The following is a 16,931-nucleotide window of genomic DNA, read 5'->3' on the forward strand; positions in this document are numbered from 1 at the left end:
TAATCCTGTTCGTCTTCATCAGTCTGAATGAAAGTCTTAACATCTTCAACTCTGCCCCCTTGAGCTCTGCCTCCTTACTTTTTTTCAGTGCCACTGGCTCCCATCCATACATCATAGCAGGTCTCACTACCATATTTTAAACTTTCTCTTCCACTTTTGCTTCTATTCTTCCATCACAAATCACCCCTGACACTTATCTCCACCCACTCCACCTTGTCTGCGATGTCTTCTTCACCTCTCTTATGCACTATTTATCACTTTGAATGGTTGACCCCGGGTATTTTAACTCCATCCATCTTCACTACCTGTACTCTTTGCATGTTCTGTCTCGCTTCTACTTTCATTCCTCTTCTCTCCAGAGAATACCTCCACCTCTCCAGGCACTCTTCCACCTGGTCACAGTACAGATCACAATGTGTCCATTACCACTGGATACTAATGCTAATAAACAGGAATAGGATTAATAAGTAAAACACAAACAGCTTTGTAAGGGAAATGAAAGCTATACTGAAACAGTGATGTTGCCGAAAAGATAAAAATTTCACACCGTAGTAAGAGTAGTCAAAACGACGATGTGATCATTCTGCCTCAGCAAAGTCTGTTACAGGCAGAGGTTTTATATAATTCTTTCCAGACGTGCTGTCTAACTCTTTCAGGTCTTCACGAGCACAAAGGCCTATGACTGAGTACTAGAAACACAGTGGTCAGCCAAGGACTGAGCACAGCAGACATGACACAGGTTAAGCTGACTTTCAAAGCAGTGTTCAGGGTTGCCCATCAGCTCAAAATTGGGATTCTAAAAAATAGGTAGGTACTCTGGACTAATGAAACTTAAAAATATCCACATCTGACTGAAGGTTTTTCTTTGCAGAGGAGTTGGGAAGAAGAAATTTACGGTGAAGCAAGTTACAACCTGCAAATCTGGAGTTCAATTAGTGAAAATAGTCACAGATGTGATCAAATTTATGGTCTCCAGCACAACAAGGACTCTAATCAAAACAATAAAAAGCTATTTTGCAAAAACAGCAATTAGCCCTACAACAGAGGGTATGGGCCCCATGAATTGTTGATGTCAACACCATGGCTTACATGAAAAAACTGAAACAGTCTAAGCTCAGCAAGCTGCTTGGAGCAACACACAACAAATGTCAACTAAATACCCAGATGTGGTGTTAATAGAGAAAACTGCCTCTTGTTTTTTAGTATAACATTTGGTTATTGACTAGATTATTGACAAACTAGGTTATTGTTGGCATTTTTCACTGATTCACAGAAATGGTAACAAATTGTTATGTTTTAGCAACAAGCTGATAGTAGCAAAGATGGTAGCCTGGATGATCATGCAACTTCAAAACCTGAAAGCAGGATCACCAGTTTCAAGGTGGGCATGAAAAATTAACCAGACTTTGAAGGTACGACTGTATTCATATCTGTGCACAATAGCCTCTTTGTTGACCTCACAAGTTACCAGGTTGCACTACGTAGGTACTCGGGCACTTTCAGTAGCTATACTTGTTAAAGTAAACCACAGACAATATAAAAGATAGAAATAGCGTCTCGTTTTTGCCATCAGTCTTGGTGCTTTGAGACAGGACATGATTAATTGTAAAAGTAAACACACACACACACACACACAAACACACACACGTTAGCTTAAAAACACAGGAAACTGCTTTACTTTAGAAGAATTACTAGCTTACAGCACTGAGCTAGCTAACCAGATATATTAGCAGTATAATGTTTGAGGAACTTGAGCAGATGAACAGTTTTGTCAGTTGTGTTGTTTTGACTGTTTGGTCTGTTCTTTTGGATTTTTTTTCCATTTCTTAAGAACATGAATGTATTTATTTTTTTAGGCCTGCCACTTCTTCTTTTTGTTTGTCTTCTACATGTCCAATTTCCTCAAAATTTTTAAGGCCACAAAGCACCCAATGCTCATTCGAAGTAAAATATAAAGAAATGAGAAGTGGCTCGAGGCTTTCACACAGTACCGGATGATCATGCAACTTCAAAACCTGAAAGCAGGATCACTAGTTTCAAGGTGGGCATGAAAAATTAACCAAACTTTGAAGGTACATCTCTATTCATATCTGTGCACAATAGCCTCTTTGTTGACCTCACAAGTTACCAGGTTGCACTACGTAGATACTCGGGCACTTTCAGTAGCTATATTTATTAAAGTAAACCACAGACAATATATAAGATAGAAATAGCGTCTCGTTTTTGCCATCAGAGTCTTGGTGCTTTGAGACAGGACATGATGAGGGAGGGGCAGGTTTAACTGTAAAACTAAGTACACACACATACACACACCCTGGATAATCCTTCTTTCTGACTATAATAACCACCATGAGTTACAAAATGAGCTGCTGGCCATTAGAAGGAATGCAGGTTAAAGGTACTGCTGCGTTGGCTTCTCAGACCCAGAAGCTATATCAATCTCTTAAAGCACTCTTAGAAACAAAATAGCAAGTGTAAGTACTGAAGTAGGTCATCATTTGTTAAAAGTTGTAAAAGTTTTGAAGAAGGCTCATTATGAAGGAACAGAATTCTTACTCATTTATTTACTTTTTTAATGCACACATACAATCAAGGATTAGATCAGTATCCATTGGCATTATACACTCTACCTACACAACATCAGCTATCCAACACATAATGACGTCAATGGACAAAAAGTTTCACAATGGCAAAACAGATCTAGGCAGTGCTTTCTTCGGTGAAGTCGGCCTCGGTCCTGACACGCCACTTTTACCTGTCACACGAAACGGTGAATTTAAACTTTGCTTGATATTGCATAATTATGATAAGAGTGAAATGACATGCAGTGCTGCTTTCAAAGCGTACTATAAGTATATGTTGCGTCGGTGACGTATAGTGATAATCCGTTGCTAACTCACAGCACCATCTGGGTACATCCATTTAGAAAATAGCTATTGTGGGCTATTGCACATACAGTATGTGGTGAGTTGATGAACTGAAATGATGTTGCCCCTGAGGTTGCTTTGTTGTCAGTGGTAGTGTTTCCTGCCTCTCAGCTCCGCGAAGCGAGAACAGGGTGTGTGTGTGTGATGTCAGCCCCAGCAGGAGAAACCTGATTTACACATGTGCATATCGTACACAACACTGTGCATACCTCACAAATAAATGACTCACACTGCCTCATACTGTGTGTGCTTGGCTAGTCATCCTGGCAGGAAAGTGGCCACAGTTTTGTTTTGTTTTTTTTCTAGTACAGTATGTGTCTTAGAGGGTGCAGTGTATTGCCTATGCAGTTTAATGCTCTCCACTGATGGTTAAATGATACTACGGCACCATCTCTCACTCTCTCTTGCCTCTCCTCCACTCATATATTTAGAGATGGTACTTCCTCAGAAGCTCTGATTGCCACATGTACTTCCTTTCCGGAAAGTGATCGGGAATCCTAATGCGCTGGAAGTCTTGGATACATTTCTCCAGCTCCTGCTCGGGAGTCATCTTCTCCTTGTTCGCTTTCCTTTTCGCAGCCTCTCGCTCCCGCACTCCAAAGGTTCTCACACGGAGCATGTCAGTCTTGCGGCGCATCTCCGCCTGCTGCAGCATGTGAACCGGCCCTTTAGGCACCGGCCGGTCCAGCGTCTGAATGTTGGAGTGCCGGCTCACGGGCCCGCAGATCACGGTTCCTTGAGGGGAACTGGCCTCTGACTGGGTCTCGGAGCAGGACGTGGAGAGGTCGTTGTAGGATGTGCCGCTCTCTCCCTCGCGCTCGCTTTTGTGGCTCTTGCAGCAGCAGTCACAGTGAGAGGACGACCACCGAGAAGGTCCGCCTACAAGACAATGCAAAAAGGTTTGTCAGTGGGGTCCGACCACATGCAGTTTGCAGAAAACCACCGCAAACAGTCTTTACGGAGACAAATCCCCACAGTAATCGACCGAAACAGTTGGAGTGAACAAGCAAATGCTGACAAATGCCTGCACAGCAGTTTCGGTGTCCACACGAGTATCTTTCAATTATTCAAAAAAGGCCACAGCTGTAAGAACATGCGAGGTATTGGCTTTGACATTTAATTGCTGAATTTCAAAGAGCTGGTGGGCTGTGCATATTGCATCCCCTGATAAGGAGAACCTCGGAGCTCAGTGCAGCTCAGTGCGACTCCCTTAAAGACCTTTTCCCAAGGCGAAGCTTGTCTCGGAGCCAAAGCAATCTGCTCTGCTGTTGCAGCTTCTTATTGGAGCTGTAACCCTGGCTGCCAAGGAGGTGGCGCATGATTTTTGTGTTTTCGGATCACTCAGTCAAATAAGTCTGGGATTATGTTTTACACCTCTGGGGGAGCCACCGGGCCAGGAAAATGTAGGCAAACAAAGCACAATTTATCTCAGCTGGTGTTAGAGTCAGGTCAGTGCATGTTGCAGGATGGGTGGATGTATGTAGACCTCTGATGTGCTGCAATCTCTTATCATGAATTTTGGGAACAGTGACTCACGCTCTGCAGCGAGCAGCAAACAGGTACAAACTAAAGATTTTTTTGTAGTCTTTTGTTTTTCTGCCCGTACCTTCTTCTTGTCTCATCTCACATCCTCCTACACGGCTAATTATGGACTGTACAGTACTGCCCGCTGGCTTGTGAAGTGTTCAAGTAAAGGCAGCAAACACTGTAGCTGTCTTTCATTTCCAAAAATAGCCACAGTATGTCTCATTTAGGTTGAAATGCGTAAACACCAGCATATGAGGAATAAACTCGCGGACACAGAAACATATTAATGGCTCTCCCCCCAGTGTTATCATACAGACCACATAGCAGTGATATCTCAGAGGGAGCAATAATTTGTCCATTACTCCCTCCAGTGCACGCGCCAATTTAAACTGAGCATAGTTCAAGGGGGATTTTAACCTCTCTGCGCAGACAGTAATAATGACCTTATCTGTAGCACGATGATTGCATTGCGCTGATAGTGAGAGAGTCACTAACAGCTTTTTAATGGCTAATCCATGAGTAAAGAGGCCAATCAGCATGCCAATCCTACCCCTCCCCTTTCCACATAATGAATCCCACTGAATCCGGCAGACAAACAGCACCAGGCAAATGGATGCAGGCTCTTTAGCAAGGAGGATGAAGAGGAGGAGGCTGAGCATTGTTTCGAAATGGATGGATGCTGTAGTCCAGAGGGGGAAACCCGTTTAGGAAACTAGCCAACACCCAATAATACCAGCATGAAATTTCTGAGCCCATGCAGGGGAATGGATTGTATCAAAGCCGCCGATGAGGTTGAGAAGCACCTGTTTTTGCCTTTTTATTTTTGTTTTCCATAACAATTCATGTTGCTGGAGCATGGATACGGAAATGGGCTCTTGCCACGCAGCCAGTAACACAAAGACAAATCTGAGCGTTTGGGGAGAAGTTGTGAGGTTCTTATTTCTGCCGTCAGAGCCTAGTCAGTAAACAACTAAGAGACTTTCAGGAAACACAGGTGCATTTAAACAACTAGGTGGGTGTGATACACTCTGGTATCTTTTCAGGGAAGCCATTGATTGTAATGTGTTTTTTGTCTTTTTTTCTCAGATCTATACACCCCGTCTAAAAGCTCATATTCCAACCACATTAACTGACTAGGGCTGGTCCTCAGACTTGGGCTGTGCCTGCACTTCTCATAAATAACACAGAGAGAGGGAGTCGAGCTCTGCACAGAGCACGGGGCGCGAGCAGGCCTGTCACACCGGGTATCCTCTCCACCTCTGAGGAGAGCGGGAACGCTTGTCCCCGTGCCTGCAGAGGCCAGGTTTACACGGTTCTGGCGAACTGTGCATTCGCTTATAGGTGTTTAAAGGTTTTAAATGGCAGAAAAGTAGGACATGACTGAAGGCACAGCGATCTGACAAACTCAAATGCAAAATGTCAGAGGAATTCTTGCCAGACACTGGGGGGAGGAGGAGAGATTGGTTTTAACTGTGCTCCTAAACTGAGTCATCAGGGGTGTCTGATGATGGCAGCTTTAAAGGCAGAGCAGCGCTGTGCTCCAGTCATGCAATCTGAAAGAGACTCTGCACAATCGTGTGGTGAAAGTTGAGAGGCAAAATAATTTTTTTTAAAAAAAAGGCAACAAGAACATTGTTATAGTACAAATCCACAAGGCCAGAATGCAATTTATGTCCCGTTCAGATGTGAGTGACCCAGATCTGCTTTTTAAATGTGAATATGGTGTGAACTGTGCCCTCAATCTACACGGATGAAAGTTTGGAACACACACACACAAAGAGCATTTCACATCAAAGCTGTTGGAGTCAGGCACAAAGATACTTTAAAAATTCTGAAATAAACACGTCTGCTTCTGTTCACTTTCATTACTGTCTGTTATTTGTGCAAACACAAGAGAAGCCTGTGAGACCTGAGAGTATGAAGCTCCAGTTGCTGTGTTTTCTCTTATGAAATAATATTTTCAGGCCAAGACTTTGGGCGTGAAGCAAAACAAAAAAGAAGAAAAAAGAAAAAATGTAGAAAATTGGCCCGTTTATTAACTTGGTGTTGGAGGATGAATGTGTATATTCATGCGTCATGCAGCTATTCAGAGAGTAAGCTCATACAACTTTCTCATCTTATATTTTTCAACCTCTATATCCAGTTACACAAATATATCTATCTATCTATCTATCTATCTATCTATCTATCTATCTATCTATCTATCTATATATATATATATATATATATATATATATATATCTTCCTGCCTCAGGAAGTAGTTTACATGCTTGTTAGCTCACAATTTAGGTCAGCATGTCCTTGGAGCAGAAAAATAAAGAATTGTCTTGCAAAGGCAGCGATTGTCCTTACACGGAGAGGGTAATCCATTTCACCAAGATAGTCTTATTTGCCGCAGAAGTATCACTTAAGCAGTTTGTGTCAAACCTCCTGCCGTGTATAATAAAGTCTGTAATATTTGCATACATTTGAATTTGTCAATATTAATTACCTCCATGCAGCCACCCTAATGTACTGAAACAACCATTATTGGCAGCAGTGATGAGAAAGAGCTGGGAAGTTGGGGTAACCCGTCCCAAAAAAGGACTACGTGACCTAATTCAAGGACACAAAGCATGGCTTGTTGTTTTTCATTGCTCTGGCTGAAATTATCTCCCTTCCATGAGGACAGTGACAGCATGACTGGCTGATTGTTAATGACAAGCGGGTGCTCTCCCCTCCCGAGTCAGAGGGTGGCTGTCTGCTGAGTGTCTCCCTGACAGGGAGATGAACAAGCATAGCAGGCAGATTGAAATGTCTATATCAGCCTCTCCCTGTAGGCCTGTCCTCTGACCCAGAGCCACACCCCTCTTCTGCACAAGCACTAATGAAGCGAGATGAAGGGAGGACGTGTCCCGAGTAGTTTGCAGTGCTCTATTCATCCCTTAAATGATGCCTCAGGAGAACTTGGGGGGTAGGGGTTTGTGGTCCCTCTCCCTGTCAGGTTGGTTTTACTCAAAGAGGGAAATCTAAGAAAGTACACTGAACAATGAGTTTGAGTACGAGACTGTGCATACTTTATCAACTACATTCACTGGCCACTTTATTAGGTACACCCATTCAACTGTTTGTTACCTCCAATATCAAATTAGTCAATCACATGTCAGCAGCTAGGTGTATTTAGACATGTAGACACCGTCTACATGGCATGGCAGCAGATTGGTTATAGCAGCAGAAGACCACAGCAAGTGCAAGTGTCATCAGCTAAGAACAGGAAGCTGAGGCTACAGTTCAAACGGGCTCGTCAAAATGGAACAATGGGACTTTTTGGTACTCTTTCGGTCCCTTAGTTCCACATGAGCATTGAGTATACAGGGTCTTACTCGATATAGTAACAATTTGTGCATATTTGTACGTATTTTTGTACACTATTATACCTATTTCATCTTATTTTTTTATAATATGTTTCTAATTCACTTTTTCTTCCTGACCCTTGTGCTGCTGTAACAAGATTAAATAAAGTCTTTAAAATGTCTTTAAAAAAAGACAGCCGAAAGTATTGTTGCTGACCATGTCCATCACTTTATGACTACAGTGTACTCATCCATGATGGCTGCTTGCAGCAGGATTTTCATGTCACAGAACTCAAATAATCTCAAACTGCTTCCTTGAACTTGACAAAGGGTTCACTGTACTCAAATGACTTCCACAGTCACCAGATCTGTCTATGGCACGAAAAATGTTCTAAAGGCAAAAGTTCAACCCAATGAACTGGTTGGTGACTGCAGAATGCCACACACCTTCAAAAAACCTATAACATGCCAGTGACTAATATACAACGGTCTCCTTCTGCATACCAACACAGGGGATCCCCTTTTCTTCAGAAAACACTCAGTCCTGTCCATAATGTGAAGACTTTCACACCCGAGCAGCCATTAAGTATCTCTGGAGGGATCGTAAAGGTGTTAAATGTCAGACAGGAGCTGTTATACCTGCTCTCCAGCAGATTCAAAGAGCAGAAATAGCAGAAGCAGAGACCAAAATAATAACTTCTGTGTAAGTGCTGCCTGCACAATTCCATTAAGGGGGGAGAGTCTTCAGAGAAATATGAGAAAAGGGTTAGATACAATCATAAAACCTGCTTAGCTGATTAACGATTATGTCTGAATCCCAGGCAGTGTGCACAAAATGTTTCAGAACAACAATATATTTTATTGGATGAAGTCAGCTAAAAAAGTTGTGTTTCAGTTTGCTGATATAGACTGTAGGGTCTATACAGAGGGGATTTGGGGTTTTATTACTCAATAAAACAGAAAAGAAATTCTAAACAGCTAGAAAAAAAAATAGATTTTCACCATCTTTTTTGGAACAAAATGTTCTATAAATCAGGCTATGAATAATGTATGAATACAGCCCATGTGTAATGACCTTCGGAATAAAGATGGGAATAAAACTGGAACGGTTTCTTTCTGGCTCAGAGTATGAGAATGAACTTTTTTCCAAGTAAACAGCATTTAAAGTTATGCACTGTAGAATTTCACACACTTTATGGCAATTTTTCTAACTAATACATGTAGATATCACCACGAAACCTCCCGGCAGTTATTAAAAATGTGATTATTTGCATATATGTTCGGTAAAAAAGTGATGTGAAGACCTAAATATGTACTCAAATTTTTTTTTTCAGTTTGTCTGAAGTAAAACATGGTAAGTAGCAACAAAGTTTAAAATCTGAAGCTTGACCAGTCTTTTCATTTCAGTGTACAACTTGCTTAAGACTGATTAAAATCCATCATCAATGACAATCTTTATTAGTTTGTCACACACTTGTGTTACAGTATACTTAAACCAGAGGACAATCAGTATGCACAGACAGTCTTAAACATGAACAATTCCAGCTTTCATGTTGGGTTCTAGCTCTTTGTGTTGTAGGAAAATTAGGTTAAAACTGGGTAGAAATCGTAAAAGCTTGTAGAAGGTCAAACATTTAGAAACCATGCGGCAGGGCCGCAAAACAGGCCACAACATAATCTTTCAAAGAGCGATTGATTTCAAAGACTCGATTTTCCCTTTGAGATGTTTAATAAACTCATACTTTACTCCCAGGGTGGAGCAGATTGCCTGCGTGAGCTGATGTCACGCACAAAGTTCGGTTACCTTTGGGAGATGGAAAAAAATGGCACATGCACACAAACCTCGCCTTGCTTCCAACCATTTTTCCGCCCAGGTGCTCTTTAAGACGTGTACGAGTTATTCATGGGAACACCATCCATCTCTTGTAGGCACTGCCAATCCATCCAGACTCCAACCAGGCTCCGTGGGAGCTCAGGGACGGTCCAATCTCTGCCTCCATTACGCCCAAGCAATTGATTACTTTCACTGTCTCTCCCTGCCGATTTGTGGCCATTGTTCAGGAGCCATTATGGGCAAACATCATCTCTTTCACAGCTTAAATGAAGACTGCACAGTTATATTAACAGACTAGAGGAAGTACAATCATCCTCCATCTTTACTGTACAAATCTCCCATTTTGACAAGGCTCTCTGCACCGCTCTTTCAAAGTGGGAAAGATGAGCATGTCTCTGGTTTCGCCGATGAGCAGGCTAGGATGATATTTAGTCCAAGATGACAGCTAGTTTTCATTTATGAATTGCCTGAAAGTTCTCCTATGGTGTAATGGTGCCTAGAGTGTCTCTTTAAATAGGGAGTTTGTTTTTTTTCTTCCTCGGTGGATGACGGCAGTTGAGGAAATATTTTGGGATCACAGATTGCTTTTTAATTAGCAGCAGCACTCCCCTCTTTCCCCGGAGATAATTAGCAGTGAGGGGACCGGTCCCAATTGCCAGCTGGGAGGTTAGAGTTTTTAATCACTACAACGATAATGTTGTCACTACCAGTGGAAAACAGCAAACATGTCTATCATGCTAAACAACCTACGTCTCTGCCTGGGATGTCACTTGACAGAATCGCTTATATAAGGCCATTTCTGCAAGTCAAAGGGAGGGGGGTGAAAAGTGTGTAATGATATAATTAAAATGCTCAAAGTAGGTTAATATTTTGATGTACTGAGTCAAATTTCTCTGCACAGGGTGTAATTGAAAATGTCAGAATATGACGACGTCCACATTTAAATTCCTCACTCAAAAATTTATGATCTTTCCCATTTTTTCTGTTTTTTCTCTTCTCATTTTGATTAAGTAAGCTATAATTTTGACTTTTATCAAATATTTTACTTATGATTTAATCATTTTTAGCTTTTAAATTGCACAGTTTTGACTTGGGATTTTAAATAATTGATATTTTTCATCTCATGATGACTTTTTATGTATGACTTCAATCACCTTACTGTCTTGCTATTACGACTAACTTGCAAAGCAAGATCCCGGTTGACCGGATGAGCCTCTAAAAGCAAAGTACTGATCCCAGTCCTGTTCGCTCTGTGTGTTCATTAGCAGTTTCAGTTGTTTATTCAAAAGGTGTCCAAGTCATGCTTGGCTAAATGTGAATCATTCATCATGGCTGCAGCCTCCTGAGGAGATTGCCCTTTTAGATGAAAATATCATTTGTTTTAGTTTGAGGAGAAGCTGGCAGCATATTCTACAGCGCAGGTGAGGATGACAATAACTGAGATAAGAGTGTCTTAACATGATGAGAGGAAAAAGTCCCCTGACTGTTAACAGAAAAGATTATGAATATGTGGAGTCCACACTAATGCTGCCAGACAGTGGAGCCAGAAAACAACTGACGCATTTAACAAGAAGAGCAACACGGATGATGCTAAGAAACTGACAGGCTGGAAGGAAGTCCTCCGTTTTTTTTTCTTCCATTTTCTTTTTTTTCTTACCGCGCTGGATTGCTCTTCTTAGAGACTCAACAAACCCATCCTCCCTCTGACCATTTTCCCCACTATGTGAGTCTCTGTTAGAAGGAGGAGAGGGTATATAAAAAGAGAGCAGTAAAATGTTCAGCTGAAAACAACAAACAACAACAAAGCACATCTGTTTTCTGCCATCCCCGAAGGTGCACTTGTCTACATGCATTCTTAGCTTAGGACTACCTGCCCTAGGCCAGCCAGCGTCCCACATTTAGAATCAGGTTACAGTATTAGTTTTGAGAGTGGATGCAGGCCGCTGTGCTGCTGTGAAGAAAGGCCTGTCCCGCCTGTCTACCTTTGATGTGCCTATACATCACCCTATCTATCTATCTATCTATCTATCTATCTATCTATCTATCTATCTATCTATCTATCTATCTATCTATCTATCTATCTATCTATCTATCTATCTATCTATCTATCTATCTATCTATCTATCTATCTATCTATCTATCTATCTATCTATCTATCTATCTATCTATCCCTGTGCTATCCCCTCATCCACTGTCTTCTAATGAAAACCCAGCCTGTCTCTCCCTGTGCTTCCATGTTTTACCACCCCGTTTTTTTCGTTTTTTTCCCCCCTTCCCCGCTCCCACGGCCTCAATGAACTTCCCTGTCTGATCCTTACTTTAATCTATTTTTGCTCCCACTGCCTCTCTCTTCTTTCTGCCTCAGTTCTTTCTCCCCATGGCCAGGTCTCATGCAACTTTTACTCCCTCATCCCTCCCGCTCGGCAGCTCTCTCCTCCATCTGCCAGCCTCCCCTTTCTTCCCTTCACTTCAGCTTGGCTTCTTACATTGTGCCTCTCTTTTCCCGTTTTTGCTCTTCGCTCTTATTTTCTCCTCTGTCTCTTCCCACCTTCTCTCCACCTCCTGCTGTCCCATGACCCAGAACAGTGTTTCTTAATGGGGAATGGGGTGAACACCTACACCATATGTTGTTGTGCTCCAGAATGTTGAATGACTCAGGAAAACCCTGCTAGCTGCCTGGTTGGATGTTTTCTCAGGTCAAGGCAGAGCCCTCTGTGATAATTACCTCGTATTAACAAAGCTATTGGTAAATCATTACCAAACCATATGTCATGTCTTCCTCAGTCCACCTTGCACCTCCAACTCTGACCCACCAACTGGATTTAATTCAGCTCTTCTAAGGGGAGCCGTTCAGAATAATGAACAAAGTGCTTTTTAATTGGCCATATGCTCCAACTCCTCCCTCCGCAACGGGACAAGCCATATTTGCAGCTAATTAGGTTATTTGCTGATGAACAAACTTTGTCTCCAAATAAAAAAAGAAAAGAAAAGACAAGCTGATTCAAGACAAGCGGCAGTAGCAGCATCCATGTGATTTCCCCCCCCCCCCCGCCCGCTGGTGCTATATTATTCATCGCCCAGCGGCTGGCAAAAATGTGAGCAATAAGACATGTTTACGCATGACGCATGTGTACTTTAAGTGTAGCAGCATTGTGACTCAACTCCTCCGAGGGCCGTAGGCAGGTTTGCCTCTTATCTCGGACCCAGAACACATGTTTTAAGTCAGTCACTGTAAGGGATGCAAATATTTAAAAGGATAATGCTGCAATCCGACCGTGCCTCCTGGCGGTGTGAGCAACCCTTGTAAATCTTCAAATCACACTGACTGTCGTGTGGCAAACTAGCAGGATGGTCTTTTCATGTGAAAAAAACCCTTCCTGATAGGCATTACATGTGGATGTGGATTTATTAGAGGGGGCGAGAGGGGAGGGCATTAGTTCCTGTTTAATCGTTTGTTTTCTTTATTTTTAATTCGTATTTGGGGTTGTTTGTGTTTTACTTTGGTGATGGTTGCCTTATGATTACTCCTGAAGGTCAGAAAGCCTCCAGCTCAGCTTGTTAGCACTTCTAAGAGAACAGAGTGGGAATAAATCTTCACTCACGGTAGAAGATGTACTGTGCGTAATTGGACCAGACCCTGTCATCCGGGTAATGAGCGATCGGGGACGTGGTCAGGGACGAATTGCAGGCCACAATATGAAAGCCGCTCTCTGACAGCATGTCAAACGCCCTCTCCAGGTGTCTGAACTTGAGGTAAAATCTGCAGGTGTATCGGTCCGGAGGTCTGTCCGTGTCCCTGTTCTCATTCAGGGCGTCTCCAAACACTTCTTTCGCCAAGCCAATTCTGCTACTAATGAAGATTCTCGGTAACTTTCTGGCCTTGGCATCACTTTGATTTTCTCTGCCTCCCGCTGCGCAAACGCCTTTGAGGGCGACCGTGATGTAGCCGTACCTCCTGTCAAAGGAGTAAGAGGGATAATACCTCTGGTCGCTGCCCTGCGACGCATCATCCAAATCGCTGTAGTACAAGTCGTCTGCGAATAGTTTTGAGTCCTCGGATGACAAAAGTTTGACTAAATCTGGCAGCTGAAAGTATTCCGCCTCCCTTTTCAACCTTCCTCTTTCAGGAAAGTGATCAGGGAGGACGACTTGCTTGTCTCTAAGGTAATCCAGGATATACCGAAACAGAAACCCATCTCTGTCTATAAAATAGCGTCCTCTGAGGTCCCGGGACAAGTCATTCGAGGACCCCTTCTTGTTAGAGAACAGCTTCCCAAGTAGAGAATTTGGAAAACTTGCCAGTGTACCATAACGAGTGTAATACACCTGCCCACCCACGTTTAGCTCAATCACATCCGATGGAGGGTTTTGCACCGAGCCTTGCTCCTTTGTGGGTTGCGTTTTGCAGTTTTCGCTCAGTGCCATTTTGTCCGATCCTGTAAGAAATCCGAGTCTCGATCACGGAGCGCAAACGTCCCAGAAGTTCAGGGTGTAGGGTGTAGCTGCATACGGTGCCGATGCGCTCAGAGCTAACACACAGTCTCGATGCAAGCTGCAGCACTCGCATCCAGTATCTCATGACAGAACAATCCCAAGGTGTGTCTACAGTACATCCTTTAACCCCGTGCGTAAACGTGCCTACCCACCACGATGCATCCTTTTCTTTTTTCTTTTGAATGGAATCGATTATCCTAACCGGCGTCGAATTACACGCATCCACCCCGTTGATTTGCTAGTTTGATTCCAGATAAATGTAATATACTCACTTCACTCAGAAATTTCACAGCACAAAAAAGTGAATACATCTCCGCTCAAGTTTCAGTGGAGAGCGTCACTGGTTTGCGTTTGTCCCTCAGTTCAGCCAGATAAACTCAAATAAAGAATTTAAAAAAAACAAATGTGCATGCACCTCATCGCTCTGCTGCCACGCTCCCGGCTCCTGAGATACTGAAATGCGCGAGGAGGTTTCTCGCACAGATGAGGAGGATGGGATTCCTGCGCGCATCCATCTCTCCAAACTGCTGAGTGCGGAAATGTTTGGACCGACGGCAGGCTCAAGATAACGTTGCTCCAAGCTGTGCAAGAGAGAGAGAGAATGGGAAGAAATCGTCCCGTGTAGTAATGTCTTACATCATCTTAAAGGAAAATGACATTTTCAGCTGATGGACGCAAAGCGGGATGATTGGAGAGAGAGAGGGGGGGGGGGGGGGGGGGGGGATCTGTGCAATTTTTCATGAAATTCTGATACGGCCACGGGCGACGTGCAGCTGGCGATGAGGTGTGACGCAATTTTAAGATCACAGATTAATCCCCTTTTACATTTAACACTTTTAGCTGACGTGCTTATCCCGTGAGATGGATGAGGTGGGGTAAGGTGTCGCTGTGTCACTTGAAAGCTCGTCGTGTGTGACAGCTGCGCGTGATCTACACTCTTAACTACACCCCTGTCCGGTGTTACGCTTGAAAACTCGAGCTGAGTGAGCAATAATTAGAATCTGAGCGGCACTCTGACTGAACCTTTGAGCACCAGGGTCAGACATCACGGTGAAACTGATCTCTTTACCAAAGGAACTAATTAAAAAAAAATATTAAGAAATGCATTAATGAACACTTTTACTTTTTTCTGCACGTGTTATAATGGTAATTGAACATGTATATCATAACGAAGTCTCCGTTTAGTGCGCTCTCCCTGCGGTTTATAGAGTTGGAACCCTCATTACTGAGTCATTTTATTCTGGATTATATAGCAGCAGAGGGGGGCTGAGGTTTTGGGGACGTGTGATAGTGCTTAAGGCCTGCTCAGTGAATTTGCCGTAGAGTCATCAGAGTACACTGCGCTGAAGCCAAGTTTTCTTGGGGTGGAAAATCGAGTTTGGATAATGTGAGGTGCAAAGCAGAGGTGAAGGATTGACAGCGCATGTCATCATCTGCATGTGCATTTCTATGTAGGTCACAAGCTCCTGTTGTATATATTGTGCATAATATAAGATGTGTGTAGGAGAAATTATTTAAATGGGGAGAGAGGGCCATTCAAGGGTTCCCAATCACCCGAATCTGTGATACCAAGTTGAAACGTACTTGCCTGTTTGCGCTGTGTGTGAAATATCCCATAAATCTTGCTGTCCACATCACACGGAGCCCCCAACCACGTTTCACACTGTTTCGTGTCTCGTGTTTGCTTTTCATGTTGTTTTGGTTTTGGATCCACGATGTAATAAAGCCGCGGCTTTTATTGCTGCAGTGCTGAGAGAAGGCGTTGGTGATGGGAGAGCACCCTTGACTCGTGGTTGTGAGGAGGCAGCGGTCACGCTTTACCCTGTTAATTCGGAGTATATTGTGCTGGAGAGGGGTTGCTAAGCAGCCGCAGGGGACTGAGTGGGATTCAAACAGTGGGGATTTAGAGCTACAGTGAGCATACTGATCTCCTTTTCTGTCATGTGAGGGCTTTGCTGCTTACATTTGAAATTATATCCTGATGTTTTGAGGCTTGTGCGCCCTCCACACTGAAGCGCACGCCACTATAGATAAGGAATAGCATCATACGGTGTAGTTTACTGTATAAGGCAGGTTGTTTGCAGTTGCACATGTGCAGATAGGGCGATGTTTGACTTGTATAACAGAACGACTTGGAGTTAATTCCCTAAAATGTACTTGGGGATGACTCTCCTCCTGTGTGTGCTATAGATCCTATTTCTTATTCATCTCACTCATCCTCCCATTAAAGCCAATTTCCCTGCCTCCTGTCTTCACTTTATTTCCTGTTCGTGCAGAGCTCCCAGGTTAGATTCTATCTTTTGAAAGGGATTGAATTTCATGCAACTTCAGCATGAATAATGTAAGACAATATGTCTCTCAGCTGAGCGTGAAGTAGAAATCTGTATGAGCTGTAACATTAAATTCTCAGCTGTGGGCTTTGGAAGCTCGTGCATTGTAATCTGTGGTGTGGGCTGATTGGACAAAAGATTTTTTGAAGCAGGTCAGCTCGCACTGCATGCACAAAATATCTCTTTTAAATTATTTAAGACTCGTTTGTAAATCTGAATACACACGTATGCTCGGTGATGAATGTCCCCGTTCACTCGTTAAACGCTGCTCTTTTACTGTGCAAATTTACTGACAGGCATTGAATTTATGCACTCTTGTGCAGCCTTTAGAGGGGAAAATAATATAGGACTGATCCTCTCTGCAGAATTATTGTCCCCATGCACAAACAACCTGCCTCACACGATTTCCTCTTCTCCCGCCCACTTTTCATCCACTTGTATTTCCACATAAAAAGGCAGAAGTGTGAACCGGCTTTTTTTTTTTTTT

The 16,931-nt window shown here is 43.0% G+C and overlaps 1 protein-coding gene across 1 annotated transcript; it reads right to left on the reverse strand.

Moving 5' to 3' along the window:
- Positions 1-2,556: 2,556 nt before the first annotated feature.
- On the reverse strand, positions 2,557-14,690 carry LOC309713428 (BTB/POZ domain-containing protein KCTD16-like). Its single transcript, XM_082545061.1, has 2 exons — positions 13,223-14,690; positions 2,557-3,806 (listed from the first exon to the last, which is right to left on the reverse strand). The coding sequence occupies exons 1-2, from the start codon at positions 14,043-14,045 to the stop codon at positions 3,355-3,357; spliced, it is 1,275 nt and encodes a 424-aa protein (XP_082401187.1). The 5' UTR covers positions 14,046-14,690; the 3' UTR covers positions 2,557-3,354.
- Positions 14,691-16,931: the final 2,241 nt, after the last annotated feature.

This window comes from Aulonocara stuartgranti, assembly GCF_965226115.1.
Source record: "Aulonocara stuartgranti genome assembly, chromosome: 2".
In the NCBI taxonomy this organism is placed as follows: Eukaryota; Metazoa; Chordata; class Actinopteri; order Cichliformes; family Cichlidae; genus Aulonocara; species Aulonocara stuartgranti.

Bases quoted from the DNA above. Each gene is read 5' to 3' on its own strand.
- LOC309713428 (XM_082545061.1), bottom strand. From the start codon at position 14,045: ATGGCACTGAGCGAAAACTGCAAAACGCAACCCACAAAGGAGCAAGGC. The intron at 3,807-13,222 runs GTGAGTGAAGAT...ATTGTCTTGTAG, and splicing joins CGCACAGTACATCTTCTACC to GCGGACCTTCTCGGTGGTCG.